Source organism: Rhea pennata, chromosome 3, assembly GCF_028389875.1.
Source record: "Rhea pennata isolate bPtePen1 chromosome 3, bPtePen1.pri, whole genome shotgun sequence".
Taxonomy (NCBI): domain Eukaryota; kingdom Metazoa; phylum Chordata; class Aves; order Rheiformes; family Rheidae; genus Rhea; species Rhea pennata.
In genome coordinates this window covers 124,407,013-124,421,525 of record NC_084665.1, presented here as the reverse complement: position 1 = coordinate 124,421,525, position 14,513 = coordinate 124,407,013, and the positions used below count along the sequence as shown (strand labels likewise).

General features: G+C 40.2%; 2 protein-coding genes across 3 annotated transcripts; both read right to left on the bottom strand.

Annotated features, from left to right (window-relative positions):
* Positions 1-1,595: 1,595 nt before the first annotated feature.
* Positions 1,596-5,996, bottom strand: GLYATL3 (glycine-N-acyltransferase like 3). The gene is made up of 5 exons (XM_062573123.1): positions 5,858-5,996; positions 5,298-5,405; positions 3,916-4,024; positions 3,028-3,154; positions 1,596-2,022 (listed from the first exon to the last, which is right to left on the bottom strand). Exons 1-5 carry the CDS (start codon positions 5,933-5,935, stop codon positions 1,596-1,598), a joined length of 849 nt encoding a protein of 282 aa, XP_062429107.1. The 5' UTR covers positions 5,936-5,996.
* Positions 5,997-8,946: 2,950 nt separating this feature from the next.
* CENPQ (centromere protein Q) lies at positions 8,947-14,447 on the bottom strand. 2 transcript variants are annotated; one of them, XM_062571207.1, is made up of 9 exons: positions 14,366-14,447; positions 13,059-13,214; positions 12,628-12,685; positions 11,795-11,906; positions 11,460-11,528; positions 11,138-11,267; positions 10,574-10,693; positions 10,234-10,311; positions 8,947-9,782 (listed from the first exon to the last, which is right to left on the bottom strand). In XM_062571207.1, exons 2-9 carry the CDS (start codon positions 13,209-13,211, stop codon positions 9,654-9,656), a joined length of 849 nt encoding a protein of 282 aa, XP_062427191.1. In that variant the 5' UTR covers positions 13,212-13,214; positions 14,366-14,447; the 3' UTR covers positions 8,947-9,653. The 2 variants fall into 2 exon arrangements, with proteins under 2 accessions (XP_062427191.1, XP_062427190.1); XM_062571206.1 differs by lacking the exon at positions 14,366-14,447 and adding an exon at positions 14,065-14,146.
* Positions 14,448-14,513: the final 66 nt, after the last annotated feature.

The window sequence follows — 14,513 nt, the reverse complement described above, 5'->3', positions numbered from 1 at the left end:
TTGTGCTTTACTGCCACCATGTTTTCTCATCTTACATTTCTGCTAAGAAATCACAAGTCTAGGATAATCACCTAGTATAATGAGTCACACACTCCATCTACATGGAGCTAGCAAATGTGACTGATGTGACACTTGTCTTCTGGAGCAGCAGCTGCAGATCAGGAAAGATACCCTTGGGCACTAGATGCCTTTGGCCGAACACATGAAGCACCCATTGCATTTTATATGATAGGTAACTTGGCTTTTCTAGTTGTGCTCCTCAAGGAACAACTTCTCAGTCATATTATTATTCTCCCAGGAGGCTCTTGTATAAAAGACTTACCAGCTTTAGCAAACATGAGACCTTCACACATTCTCCCAGAGCTGTCTATTATAGCATCTTTACTGTTGCTCCCAAGCGCTCTCTAGAGTGGTACAGTTCAACCATAACGCAGACAGAAAATCCTCTAAGTATCAAATCAAAAAGCGTAAAAGTTCAGCTCCAGGAGACCTATGTAAAATCCTCATTCATTCATTCCACTGAGACCAGAATTTTCATCAACAGCATTCAGGATTTAGCAAAGTGTAGATGTCTATGTGCCTAGAAAATGCTGTCATTCCCCTTAAAGATACATCCCTACTTGGGCTCTCTTGACTGAGAGACAATGAAAATATCACACAGTTTTTGCTTGCCAAATTTTAGGCAAGTTTGATATTGGTATAGAATCACAGAATCAGTAAGGTTGGAAGGGACCTCTGGAGATCATCTAGTCCAACCCCTCTGCTCAGCAGGGTCACTTAGACCATGTCAGACAGGGTTGCGTCCAGGCGGTCCTTGAAGATCTCCACAGAAGGAGACTCCACAACCTCTCTGGGCAACCTGGTCCAGGCACTCTGTCACTCTCACAGTGAAGAAATTCCCCCTCGCGTTCAGGCGGAACTTCCTGTGCTTCAGTTTCTGCCCATTCCCATTTCCTCTCCGCCCTGTTCTCCAGCCTGTCCAGGTCTCTCTGAATGGCAGCACAGCCCTCGGGTTTGTCACCCACTCCTCCCAGCTTGAGATCATCAGCAAACTTGCTGAGGAGGCACTCCATCCCCTCATCCAGGTCATTTTTCCTGTATTGGATACTGAAAGACTTCTTTTATAAAGCTTTTTTCTTTGAATTCAAATTTATTTTTTAATTATCTTTTAATTACTCTTACAAGTTTCTCTTCTTCTTAAATTCAGAGTAGTCTCTTAATTCATCCTAGGGAAAGGAGAGGCCTGAGGCCTGATATGAAGTGAGACAGATGGGGATAAAGATGTCCAGGGATTCTGTTATAGGTATTCCAGAAAGTGGTTATACAGAGGATATACAGAAGGAATTCTTCAATCAGAGGCAGTACAAAAGGAATATCAATTAGAACTGAATTACAACAAAACTATTAACCCTACATCCATTCCTGAGTCTTTTGGATTTGCCATAAGCAGTTTGCCATGAGCAGAGAAGTCACAAGCAATTACTATGTTTGATTTTAGGTTTACGCAGGATCCTCTTGTCTGACTTCTGATATAACTCAAGTTGTTAAATGTCACCAAATAATTCCTATAATGCATAAAGAATTGAAGTGTAGGGCTATAAGTGAGGTTTAGATAAAAAATGAAAAGGTGTATGAATCATTCTAAAAAATGAGCAGGGAAGAAACTGGGCATTCATGCTTTTTAGCAATGTTACAGATGGCGTATTGGTCTCCATGACGTTGCCCTGTGCCGGAAAGCCCTTGCTATGTAATTTCTTAGCTAAAGTCGTAGCTACAAGCCTGTTATAACCCTTCCTCCGATGCTCTGGAAGAGTATAAGCATGAATCATAGTGGCAAACTGGTCTGTCAGGCTCCAGGAGAGGGGACATCCTTTGTCATCCAAGACACAAACACTGGGGAAGCAGCAAATGAGGTTAGCAAGGTACTGCTGGCACCTTGGATTGCCTCCTCGTGACCAGGTTTCATTGAGCAAGTTGGCATGGGAGATGTTCAGATAAGCCACGGTTAATTTAGGGTCCATCCTAAGAAATAGTACAATAAATGTATTAGGCATAAAGCTGTTCCTAATATTCTCTAAGCAACTGCACTATGTTTAAAGACACCATCTCTAGCTGAATAGTTTCCAACTTCATACCAGCAAGGGGAATCAAAGATAGTTGAGTTCATTAGGCTGGAGGTCTGAGAATCATTGAGTAGGAGAGGGCCCCTCTACACTTTCCATTTAAGTCATCGACAAGTTATCTCCCAGTCCTAGTAACAATCTAATATAAATAAGGTTTTAAAAACATCCCAGGAGGGAGTTTAAATTGCATTGTTTCTTCTGAATAAAATGTTTTCTGCATTAGATCTTTGCAAATGTGAAGTCTTAAGTACACACAACACACTCCAGAGTGTTTTTAATCCTTGCAGGAGGAGTGGACAACATTTAAAGAAGGCACATAGCCCAAGTGTCATACTAGCCACCACAGGAGAGTAGAAGGGATTTGATTTCTGATCTCTCAGCCTCCTAAACTGGTGGATCGTCTCTGGATTTCAAATTTACTGCTCAGAAATTAATTCCAGGAGAAACTGAGCCTCTGGTTCTCCTATTCTTCCTCTCTGACGACAGACCAATATCTGACAAGCAAAGGGATGTTAGAAAACTTAGAAGGCCTTCAAACAGTTCTGTAAAGCCCTTTTCTGAAAAACACTTTGCAGGAATCTCAGATCCATCTATAAAACCTAAGGAGCTTCAACACAGGAAATGCGAAGAAGATGGAAATGGAACCTCTAGAAGCTATTCATATGCCAAGAGAGGAAGGGACAGGGACTATTCTGGAAAAACAACAGCCAAAATGATACCTTGATTAAAGAAAACCCTTGAAAAATATTTAAGGTAGTAGTCCCTTTTTACCAAGCCATTCCCCAGTCAAATTTTGGTCCAGTCACAGAGAAAGCCCATCAGTCTTCCTATTATTTTAATGCAAGAATACTTTTTGCAAACATATTGCGAGAGCAATAACATTTATCAGCATAATTACACATACCGATGTCTGACATCTGGCAATGTATCCGGGTCTGAATGGATAACCATCCGGAAACAGGATGTTTTCACATCCACCTGTTTAGCTAAAGCCACAGTTCTAGACGCTTCACATATTCCATCCTGGAGCCCTGTGTGTATAAAAAATTATACACGGAGATACTTTAAAAAGAAAGCATATTTTGAAAATAAAAGCTCAAGATTACACCTTTTATGGAACTATTCAGGTATATGAAACCTCCAAAACTACTAACAAGATTCTCTCTATGCTATGGCCATAGCTTTATATAATTGAAGATCAGAAGCTGCCACACTATTCATCTAATCTGATCACCAAAACAACAAGGACATATACAGACCCTCTCCCAGTAACCTCCCCATCTAACTCTTATACTCAGTTAGAGCCTTAGTAAGTTAGCCAGGCCTAATACAGGAATTTCAAGTCACCAGGAATTCACCTATTGCATAGGCAAGTTGTTTTACTAATTAGTAACTTTCACCTTTAAAAATTTCAATCTTGTTTCCCATTTCAATGGGAATTAGGTTTGGCTTCCAACTGCTGACTTTCAAAAGACCTCTAGTTACCACATTCACAATCACTAGTGCTCAGTCTATATGTCATCTACAGAATCCTGTCACCAAAATAAAATAAAATAAATAAACGTGTCTTCCAGCAAGGAAATAATTGAAAGTAGAACTTGAGATGGTGATAGCAAATACAACATGGATGAAATTGAAAAGTTAGAGAAGCCCAATCCTGCATCTTGTGCTTTACATAAATACAAGAAACCTTATATAATGTAGGGTGACAGGACCTACACTGCCTTAAGACTTTTCAAAACAGATAGTACAGCTCCGCTTTGTTTAGAAAAGCAGAATAGATGAACTATACCTTGTATCTGAAAAATCTGTCCCCAGTTGATAGTGTTTGTGTTTTCCAGTAGCTCCTGGTAGAAAACTGCATGTGCATTGGTACAGTGGTCAAGGTCATCCATGCCATTCTAAGGAGAAAAAACATGGAGGAATTAAAAAATCTCCCCCTCTCCCATGCATCTTTCCTACTAGAATCAAAACTCACCAAAATCCAACTCCATAGATAAAACAAATAATTGGAGCTTCAGAGTGGCTTCTTTAGGATACTTACTTTGGTATTTTCAGCAGTGACTCTCAAGCAAGAGAGCAGAAATATCTATTGCTCTCCACAGTGCCTTAAGAACAGCAAGCAGCAAAAGAAATAAGCCCTCATGTACCCAAGGGAGTCACTAGATACAGGCACAGTAACCTAGGCTTGGCAGCAGTTTCTCAAAACTCTTGCCTAATCTTAATCAAAACTCACCCCTTCTGCTGGTCTCTCCCAGAATCAATGCCGTGTTATTTACCTCCCCAAGGTCAGGATACTTAGACTACATCTCTTCTGGTAAACAAAATAGCACCAAGGCCTGTTGTCTGTCAAGAGCTGAAACAGCAGTCAAGTCATGTCAATACTCTTAAAGTCTCAGCCTCCAAAACAGAGTAGCTATATCCAAACTGCCAACCGGGGATTGACCTTCGCCTGTGCTGACTCCTGTTTTGCTAGCCTAGGAGTTGTTGGGGAGAGAGCTGGTTGTCCCAAAGAACGTGCTAAGGATTTAACAGCACAGGAAGCCGAACTGCAGTACCTAATATGAAACTACAGCCCAACAAGAGCTTGTTTCCTTGCCTGGGGCGGGGAGGCATCCACTATCCCCAGGATAAATCCATGCAACTCTGATTGCTCTTCAATGGTGGACAGAGGGGGCTGAAGCAATGCCCTTTCCAAGCTTCTCCTTAGCATGGTCTGTGATGAAACAAAAGATCTGAAAAGATTCTTCATTCACCTTGAAGCTGTATCTTCCCTATCACAAGCTTAGGCTTTTCTTTCTGTCTGCCTACACAAAATCTAGAGATACCAGAGAAAGCTGGGAAAGTGCATTCACGTGGCATGAGTGCAGGTAAAATTAATCTCTGCAGAAGCTGTGCAAGTTACTCTTTAGACAGTGCATTCAAGATGTTTACAATCAGTTGCAGCATGCACTTTACAGACAGTTTGGATTAGCCTATAATTACTAGTCAATATATTTCAGTAAAGAGGAACACTCCCTAAAGTGGGCTTTCGGCTGGCATCCACCTGTTACATTTTATGGTCCCCACCCATTTCCTGCTAAAGCTAGCCCCATCCACAAAGCTCTCAAAGCTGAGAGGAAGCTTTGTTGGATCCACAGCTCAGGAACAAAGATAAAGAACACCTCAGTCTACCTCCCTCTGTGGCCGGGTGATAACAGCTTTGAAGTTTGGCCATGAGTCCACCACCACTTCCTTCTTGAAAGGATTCCCTCGGTTGATATGCATCACAGCTCCATAAACCTGCAGGATAAAGGGTCAAGGGAAGACAGACAGTTTGAGACATATTAATGTAGTACCTGTCATCTCCCCTTATGAACCAGCAACTGAACCAGGAACACAGAGATGAGAGCATATATTTAGATTTTCAAGCACAGGCACACATACAACATAGATGAATACATACACATACTTCAGTAAGACATACTATCATGCAGATAAACCATCGTCCAATAATAGCAACTCAAGTTGCTTTGGAGAGGGAGTAGATTGGTTTGCTTCTTTTTTACTGAAAGATGTGGATTTGTTTTAATAAGCAGAACCAAACAGATCTCTCAGGTGTAGTCATCTAAACAACAAACACTAGCCAGTCCACAAGAACCACAACCATCTCCCCAAAACTTTGATTCCTTGATGAATGTCCTGATTCATGGAGTAAAATAGCACAAAAAAAAGACAAGTCAGCTCTGTGTTACCTTGAGGGACTCAGGGAAGCTACACATTAACATTTTCTCCAGCATCTGCAGTTTAATTGAACAGTTCAGCAGCAGCATCTTCCCTGCAGACCTTCTTGGGAAACACAGACAAGGTGTGAAAAGTCATGCAGAAAAGTAATAATGCATGGGAACTGGGTGACATAACTGACAATTTCATAAAATACAGCAACTCCTACAAGTCTCCATTTTCCTATGGAAAGCTTTTGGGGAATAAAGATTTTTTTTTTTCAATAGATGGATGTGCACAGACTAATGAGATGTGATGGTGTTTCACATATCAAGTTGGAGTAAGAAAGTCCTGGGTTTAATATATTGTTCTACCCCAGGTTTCTTGTGCAACATTAGGCAGGTATGTAGAGATTGACAAAGAAGTCTTTCTCATGTCTGACCAAAAAAATCATGTTAACCTTTGCTGCTAAAACCCAGAAAAAGCATTTCATTACCACTAAATTCTTTAAGCCTAGATATGGTTGAGCTCTCTTACTAGCTACTAATGAACAGTTTATACTATCTATGTTCATTCAACCTGTAATTTATTAGGCTATGATTTGGTACAGTGCATCCTCCAGAGTAAGCTCTTCAGTGGAGAAGTTCCCATGAGAATGCCAGCCACAAATCCTATTGTTTAAAGAGTTGCTTTGGTAATATTTGTCTTCTTGTCACCTTTTCTGCAAATGCAAGCCAAGTCCATCCTAAATAATTTAATTATGGTCTGCCAAAGAAAAGAGAAGCATCAAAACATAACTTTAATTAAAATGTCCAAGCAGAGAGTTCAAATCCTAAATTTCCCAGAAGTATCACATCCACTATTCCCTCTTTTAGTCATCTGTATCAATCCATATAATTGTAACAAAAGGAAATACTTTGTAATTATAAATCCTACTACATCTTACAGTGCTTTATCTTTACAAGCTGAGCGTAACATTATTGTAGCCATCAAGCACCTTTAATCTTTGGCCTAGTAAGGATCTTGCAATCAACCACAACTCAAGATTGCAGATGGAACAGCAAATTCTGTAAAAAAGATTTATGTGGTCATCTAGCCTTATATCTTATGTTTGTCTATTAGACACTTCTGGCTGCTGCAAAGGGACTGATCCAACAGATAGATCACAACTGACTCGGACAAATATCAGGGTAGGTGTTACTCAGCATGATTTTCCTATGATTTTGTAGGAAATAAGTACTAAGTGCTGTAAATATAGAAGGGTCTCGGCATGGATGATATAAATCAGCCATACCTATGAGCCTTATAGCAGATCTTCTACCACAAATTAATCAGTCTTTCTGAGATCACTGTATTATGATTGATCTGTTACCAATAGAAAAAGGCTTCTATGTTCTTATTTTAAATACAAATGGACTGATCTGTCTTCCTTCTAAGATTTATTACATTCCAGTTTTTTAGGTTTTTTGCTTTCCAAAGATTTTTGCATTTCCTAGCTTGAAATTCTCTTCCAGGCTGGACATTTAGTCCAGTTTCTAAGTGACAGGGGTTTGTTTAGCAGGAGAACAATCTAACAACCAACACTAAGTTGCTTATTGGTGTCCTCAGAAGACAAACTAAGGGCTGAATAAGCTACAGTGTTAAGAACACATTTGTACAGGCAATTTGCTTCCCAGATCAATGCTGAGGAGTATAGTGAACCTTACATTGTTACATCAACACACTCGTGCCTTAGATGGGATAAAATCTTTCAGGATCAATGTAATCTATCATCAGTATCAAGCTCTCCCCAAATTCCCTTGTTTCATCAAACACAAAAATGTAAAAAAAAATTCCTTTCTACAATTACATGTGCATATCTGCTTTTCTTGAAGCTTATATTCCATTTTCTCACCATTTCCAAAGGGTAAATTGCTTCCACATCACAGAAGTGCTATGTCAATGTGTGTGCAATGATATCTAAACATAATGTTGATGTGTGTTCAAGTGTACAGCTACTTTTATGGAAAGATGCTTCTTATAGCTTTGTCTAGAAATAGATTTAGATTGAAAATAAATACTGCGGTGACAGACCAACTGATTGCTTACCTTATTACCCAAACAGTCTTGTAGTTCGTCCTTCCAGAGTATAAAAATGAGCTTGAAGTTGGGAGATAAGAAAAAGCATTCGCTTTGTGGCTTCTTCTGCATGAGGAATGACAGAGTAATAGAAAAAAAACTAACACTAAAAATACAGTTGGATTGTTCCAAACTGGTATATCGTTCCTAAAAGCTTTCTTATTTCTTTTGGGGAGCACGGAACTCAAAGCAAGAGCCAACCACACCTTCTGAGGAGGAGGGACTCCATAAGCACAGTTAATTCAGTGTTAAACGGCTTGTTCAAAAGTACAGAGCTCCAGTAAGAACCTTTAATTTTTCATTGAGAAGTTTAATGTTTCTGCACTGGTATCAATTAAGGATTTGCTATGTACTTGAGAGTTACCTTTTTTCTTCTCAGAGGTCAAATTCATGCTCAGAGCTAAGCTTCATGCTATGAGGAATTAAAAACCTGAACCAAACAGAGACATATTTTGCCAAACAGGAAATCAATCTAACTGCGCAGCCACAAGCATTGTGTTGGGGCAGCAGAATTGCAGCCCTGTTGGCCCTTTGCCTGATTTTTTGATCATTCCTGTCAGGCCAGTTTTATGATACTAAGATCAAGATCTAACCATTTGGGAATAACTGCAAAAGCACTCTGATTACAGTCTTTCCAGTGAGAAGATAAGAAATGCTGCAAATAGCTAAATCAAAGTTAATCTGAGCTCAGTATCCTGTCCTTGAGAGTATCAACATGTATGATTTAAAAGTAAATCAACATTCAGAGACTTCCTGTATCAGTATTGCTTCCTAACCATTTAGTAGTCACCGGTGGATACACCCATCATACCCACTTGCCCTGATCCTACACATAGCAACTATACAGAAAGCTTCTAATCTCTCAGAGGGGAACAGAGATAATTACCTTATGCCTCATTAAGGGTACCAGTATCTTGTAAACAAATGAACAAATGTTTTCTTGGTAAGTCAATATCAAAAACACTGATAATTTTCCAGATGACAATTTGGCTAGAGAAAGTGCTTTATAATAACTGGATCTTTTAATGGAGAAATGCTACCATTGACAAATACAGAAAGAGATGGAAATCCATAGGGAAAATGTACAGTTGACTTCAAAATGTTCTCATCTGCTTTCCACAGCCACAGGGATAAACTAGGTGTAAATGTCTTGTTTAAAGCACTAAATCGAAAATGTAAGTAATTGTCTACAGATGATAAAAATCAATCTCCTGCAGCGCAGGCCTTTTTAATAAAAAAAGGTAATGAAGCTACAAAGGTGGTTTGCAACTCTGCATTAGATAGACTTATCTTTACTACATGCTTCAAATTTAAAGAGGATTTAACGCTGAAACAAATGTTAGTTTCAGAAGGGGCACTGCATTTACTGATTTACAGATTTGATATAAAAGTCCAAATACAATGGAATACATTGCCCAAATAAACCCAAAACTCATTTTCCTTTCTTCCCCTAAGAAGATATATCTTCATTAGAAGAGGTCCTCACTGGCCAAAAAAAATTTCTTCACGGAGTACCTAAATCACTAGAGTCCCCAAAAGTATCTATGAATTTACATTCCAATATTCACACACAATGTTTTAACAGAAATTCAGCAGTCACAAGAATAAAACCTTTAAGAACAAAGCACTATTTCCATGATGAACAACTGTTGTTCGGCGTTAGCACAGAATACTAGCAGAGGTTATCCTGCGCTTAAAGCATTTGGTTTCTCAAATGAAGTCCACCTTCTCATAGATCTTTTCAACGAGGCTTAACACATTCCTCATTTCAGCTGACTGCTGAATAGTGTTCATATCCTTTAAAAGACCATTCTTATTTTTTATCTTCAAGATTTCTTCCTAAAGAAAAAAAAATATTAATAATAATAGGCAATGACAGAAACAGATTTATTTTACTGATTCCAACAGGAATTTCACTCCATCAGGCTAATGTAGCACAGTTATCTTTAAGTTTAGAGAGCAATCAAAGACATAGAATGCAACAGACTTCTTTCCATCAGAATTACATGGTGATTTATTTCAGAAATGATTACATGCTCCCTAAGACTATATGGTCACTAGGAAGACACAGGTGGTCCTTACATGGCATACTTTCTAGATTACAATGAAAAAAAAAATCCTCTCACATACAAACAACCCACACAAGCATATAGTTCTGAATGAAAAATGTAACAAAACACCGTTCAGATATATAAACTCTTTAGCCAAAAGGGGCAAAGGGATAAAAGCACTTTCTGTTGCCCTCTTCCTCACTGCCAAGGTGTCTCTGAAAATACACTCCCCTGCTCACCTGCAGAGTAGGTGCCTTTAAACTGTGCTTGGGGAGTTCTGGAAGGTGCAGTGCTCCACTACAATCTTCCTGGAATACCTAGGAGGAGGAGAAGAAATAAATTAAAAAATATTAATAATAAATAAAGAATGCAGGTAAGAAGAAAACTAGCTGTCATCATCCAATTTCTAAAAACCTAAATTGCTTAGCTTTGCAATTGATTTTGGAAAGATTGAAAGGTACATTCCCAGGGGTAGATGAGGCGTCCCTTGTATAATATTCTCTGTAGAAACAGCTTGGATGGGCTAGCACTGGGAACACCTTCTCCTTAGCTAAATGCAGCAACATTTGTTGTAAATACCTTCCTAGCCTTTTCTTCTTCTTCCTTCAACTTGTTCCTGAGCACCTGGATTTTGTGCTGTAGTTGCTGGATAGTTTCATCTATGTGTCCTGCTGATCGTTCAGCTTCAGTTACTTCTTCCTAAGGTAAAGGAGACAGAAAAAAAGAAAAAACAACAATAAAACCTGCTCTGAGGATGGTGTGCCACTTGTGTATAAAATATTGTGCAAGAGTCCCCATACAAATTGTCCTAAAGACTAGAGAGGAACAAAAGGGGGGGGGGGAGGAGGGAGGTGAGGAGAAAGAGAGAAAAAACCTAGAACAAGAAATTAACAGGATTACAGAACTAGAACTATCATCTCTTCCATCTCTTGATGGTACTTTATATAGCAGTCAGGACTTCACAACTCAATCTTTTCTCCAAAGCACCAGCTGAATCACTGAGAAAACAGTCAAAAAGACACACTGCTTACTAGTGAATGTGGATGACAATGATGAATAAGGGAGCATCTCCTTCTGGTTACAATACTCTGAGGAGCAGAAGACAGACAAGACACATTTTGTTCCCATTCTTGCCTTTCATACCTGTAGTTGTATCAAAGACTCTTCATTTGTCTCAAGCGTTTGTTTCTCTGCCACTTGAAGACTCGAGAAACTCTTTAGATTGCCCAACTTCCCTGGAGGTACTTTTAAGGTCTTGAAAAATCTCAGCATCCTGTATTACGAAAATAAGAAAGTATGACTAGTACTGTCAAGATGTTTCTCTCCTTGATTTTGTATCAACTCTCCCTTCCAATACTTCCTAGAGGTGATTGTTCCCAGGAGCAATTTTATCAGCATGTACAAAATAACTGAGTAAACCACATTCCCTTCCTTAAAAAAAAAAAAAAAGAATAAAGAATTTTACCTGTCTTTCAATAAATTGAGGTGTTTCTGAACATCTTCTTTCCTATCTCTTTGTTGGCACAGAACAGATCTGGAAAGAAAATAAAGCAGAATTTTCACCAGAGAGCCAGCAAGCAGAACTATCTCAGCCAGTAAAGTAAAGACAGTCAAAACCTCTCTAGATTAGAATTTCCAACTTCAGATAAAAAAAGCATTACACTATACTGGATAAAACATACACAGCTAGTAACATTGTCCAAAAAAACCTTCAACACTTTTCCAGCTTAGGCAATAGTGTTTTACTTTATTGCTTAGGGAAGCAGACAGAAAAGAATTACTAGGATATCTGGCACTTACAGTATTACTGAATCCATCACAGCTTCCAGAAACTGCTTGCTGCTCTCTGAGAGAGTCTGCCAACATGCTATTTCAGCGCTGGTTAGCTTCATCTCTTTTGAAGAACTATTTTCTTTTGTTTGCATTAGTAGAAGAAAGGAAAAAAAAAGGAAAGTTTTAGGATTTATCAAATGCGGATAAACAGATTTGTAGTAAATAATTCAGTCATCTGGTGATCAAAAAAATGTGTCAGCTAAGCTTTTTCCTTCTCAGAAAAATACCAGCTCATTGTCTAGCCACGTTAAGTGGTACTTACTTGTACTTCACAGTTGTAAATACAGCGTTGTGTAGCAAACACAAAATAGAAAAGGTTCTTTCCTATAAAAGCTTTAATTCTAAACAGATATTTTTCCCAAATCAGTAGTGATACAAGTAAGAAAACACAGAATGAAATAAAGAGGGTGGGAATATAAATAAATGGGAAACTCAATGGCCTTGTCTTATTTATATGTTGAATGCCACATATGCTAGACTTAAGATATAAGACAGAGACCTGCGAAGAGGGAGTTAAAATGTAAAATAATCACAAGCACCCAGAACAAGAGAATATTACTTGCAAACAAAAGTACACAATTAATACATGCACATGTAGCACACATTATATAAATGCAGTGACCAAACTGTACTGCAAATAATCATTTTTGCTGTTTAGAAAGAAAATCATTAAACTTATTTCAATTGTGTATTTCATACATCTATCTTTTCAACATACCACTTATTACTGCTTGATTCCAGTGTTTTTCCAAAGCACTAAACTGCTGTAAGACAAATATAAGGAAAGAATGCATTCCTACCTGCAGGAGAATAGTCCCTGTGCTCCTTAGCTTTCCATTTGCCTGTTTGAGTGATCTTCTGAAAAGCAAAATTTACAGCAAATGTGTACAACAAAGAATGTTCTCCAGAACTGAATCAGCTTCACTTGAGGTGAAGGAACACACATTTTATCCCTGTACTCAAAAGCACAGCCAGCTTGCCCTCTTGTTAATTATCAGACAATACTTCCCTCTACTGGTCAAACACATAGTAGCACGCATTGCCTCCTGGTTTCCAGATTTTGTAGCTACAGCATTGCATCTCTAAGGATAGCTTGAAGATACTTCCTCAAGAGGACTATCTTGATTTCATGAAATATTCTCTACATAGCCCACTAGGAAAAAAGTGGGCAAAATCCCTCTTTTTCTCCTGGGTAACTTTTCTAACCTGTTTGACCCAAAGCAGTGATTACCTCTCCTTTTTGACTTTGTTTTCTTTTTCTTCCATCTGTTCCCTTATTTTTGCTGGAAGGCCCTTGCTGAGGTATTGATTTACGGGATTTTTTTACTGTTCCCCCAATAGCGGTCTCCTCTGTCTTACCGGAAGAAGTGTAGCGGCGTTTCATTATCTGTAAACCAAATGGAAGAGGAAAAAACACTGCCCTCCAGGACACACACAAAAAACCCAGCAATTATAATCCATTACAAACCATACATTATCAAGAAAAAGGAAGGAAAAATGCAAACATTTAGGCATTATGTACCACAGGGTATTTGTTTAAGTGCAGGAGCATTAGAAGAACATCTCCATCTGACTTTTAGAGAAGTCTGAGTGTTTTGCATCACTTTTTAAAAATTTAATAGCTACATGACAAATGGAAGTAATGACAACCTAATTGTAGTTGTGCTCAGGACCACCTAATCTGTTGATGAAAGTAAGATGAAAGTAAGCATTACATCCCGCTACCCTTCTCTTTCCTGAGCAGAACGACTTGAATGTAGTCCGTCTTCCTAAGCCAAGTTCGCTAGAGCTCTGATCACTCCCACTGTTGTTCCTCCAACTCCTACATCACTCCTGAAGCCTCGTGTCCAAAATCAGGCACCGTGATGCAGGCGAGACCTCCTCGACTGCCAGGGTAGCAAGGCCAAGCAGAAGCTCCTCTTGTGCCACTCCACTACTCACAGCTTCCAGGGAGACGCCTGACAACTCCCCCACCACGGACGTTCGCCTTCAGCTCTCGGGTGCTCCTGCCAAGCCCGCTTCATCCCACCGATGCGCAAAAATCCACGCTTATTTCTACTGTTTCAACCATTCCCTCAGGCTGCTTCTTGCCTGCTCGGAAAGGGTGGGCTGCCGCTCACCGGACCGCAGTCCTCTGTCGCGACACGACAGGCACTCACCCCAGCAGCGACAGCCACAGCAGACACCAAGAAAACATTTAAAAAACTCCGTAACATGGAGGCCGCAGTCCTGCTTACCAGCGCCAGTTTCAACTCGTAGCACGACACCTCAGGACACCGCGCCATATCGCCGCGGCGACGGCTGTCGCGACAGCAGGACCTCCCCCTCCCCAACACGGAAAGCAGAGGGCGGGAGGACTACAACTCCCGGCATGCAGCGCTGCCCACCAGCCCGCACACCCCACCCGCTGGGCGCGATGCATGCCGGGAGTTGTAGTCTCCGTCACTCCCCCGCCAAAAAAAGCCTCCGGCTCCCCGCTGCTGCCAGTAACATGGAGCATAAACCTCGCGCACCAGCACCATTCCCTGCGGGACTCACCGCCCGCGGCGCCTCCTCAGCGCTCCCGCTGAGACCGACTCTCCGCAACAAACCGCCGAGCCGTTGGGAAACCGCTTTGCCGCCCCGCGCAGCCAGGCGCATGCGCACTGCAGCGCCGGGCGGGGCGGGGCGGGGTTTGCGCCTGCGC

What these genes read in the sequence shown, in the direction of transcription:
- GLYATL3 (XM_062573123.1), bottom strand. Translation starts at nt 5,935, where the DNA reads ATGCTGCTGCTGAACTGTTCAATTAAACTGCAGATGCTGGAGAAAATG. An exon ending in TCACCCGGCCACAGAGGGAG is followed by an intron (nt 4,025 to 5,297) that starts GTAGACTGAGGT and finishes TTTTCTCCTTAG; the next exon opens with AATGGCATGGATGACCTTGA. An exon ending in ACAGATTTTTCAGATACAAG is followed by an intron (nt 3,155 to 3,915) that starts GTATAGTTCATC and finishes TTATACACACAG; the next exon opens with GGCTCCAGGATGGAATATGT.
- CENPQ (XM_062571206.1), bottom strand. Translation starts at nt 14,112, where the DNA reads ATGGCGCGGTGTCCTGAGGTGTCGTGCTACGAGTTGAAACTGGCGCTG. An exon ending in AACAAAGTCAAAAAGGAGAG is followed by an intron (nt 12,686 to 13,058) that starts GTAATCACTGCT and finishes TTTGCTTTTCAG; the next exon opens with AAGATCACTCAAACAGGCAA. An exon ending in TAAAGGCACCTACTCTGCAG is followed by an intron (nt 9,783 to 10,233) that starts GTGAGCAGGGGA and finishes TTTTTTCTTTAG; the next exon opens with GAAGAAATCTTGAAGATAAA.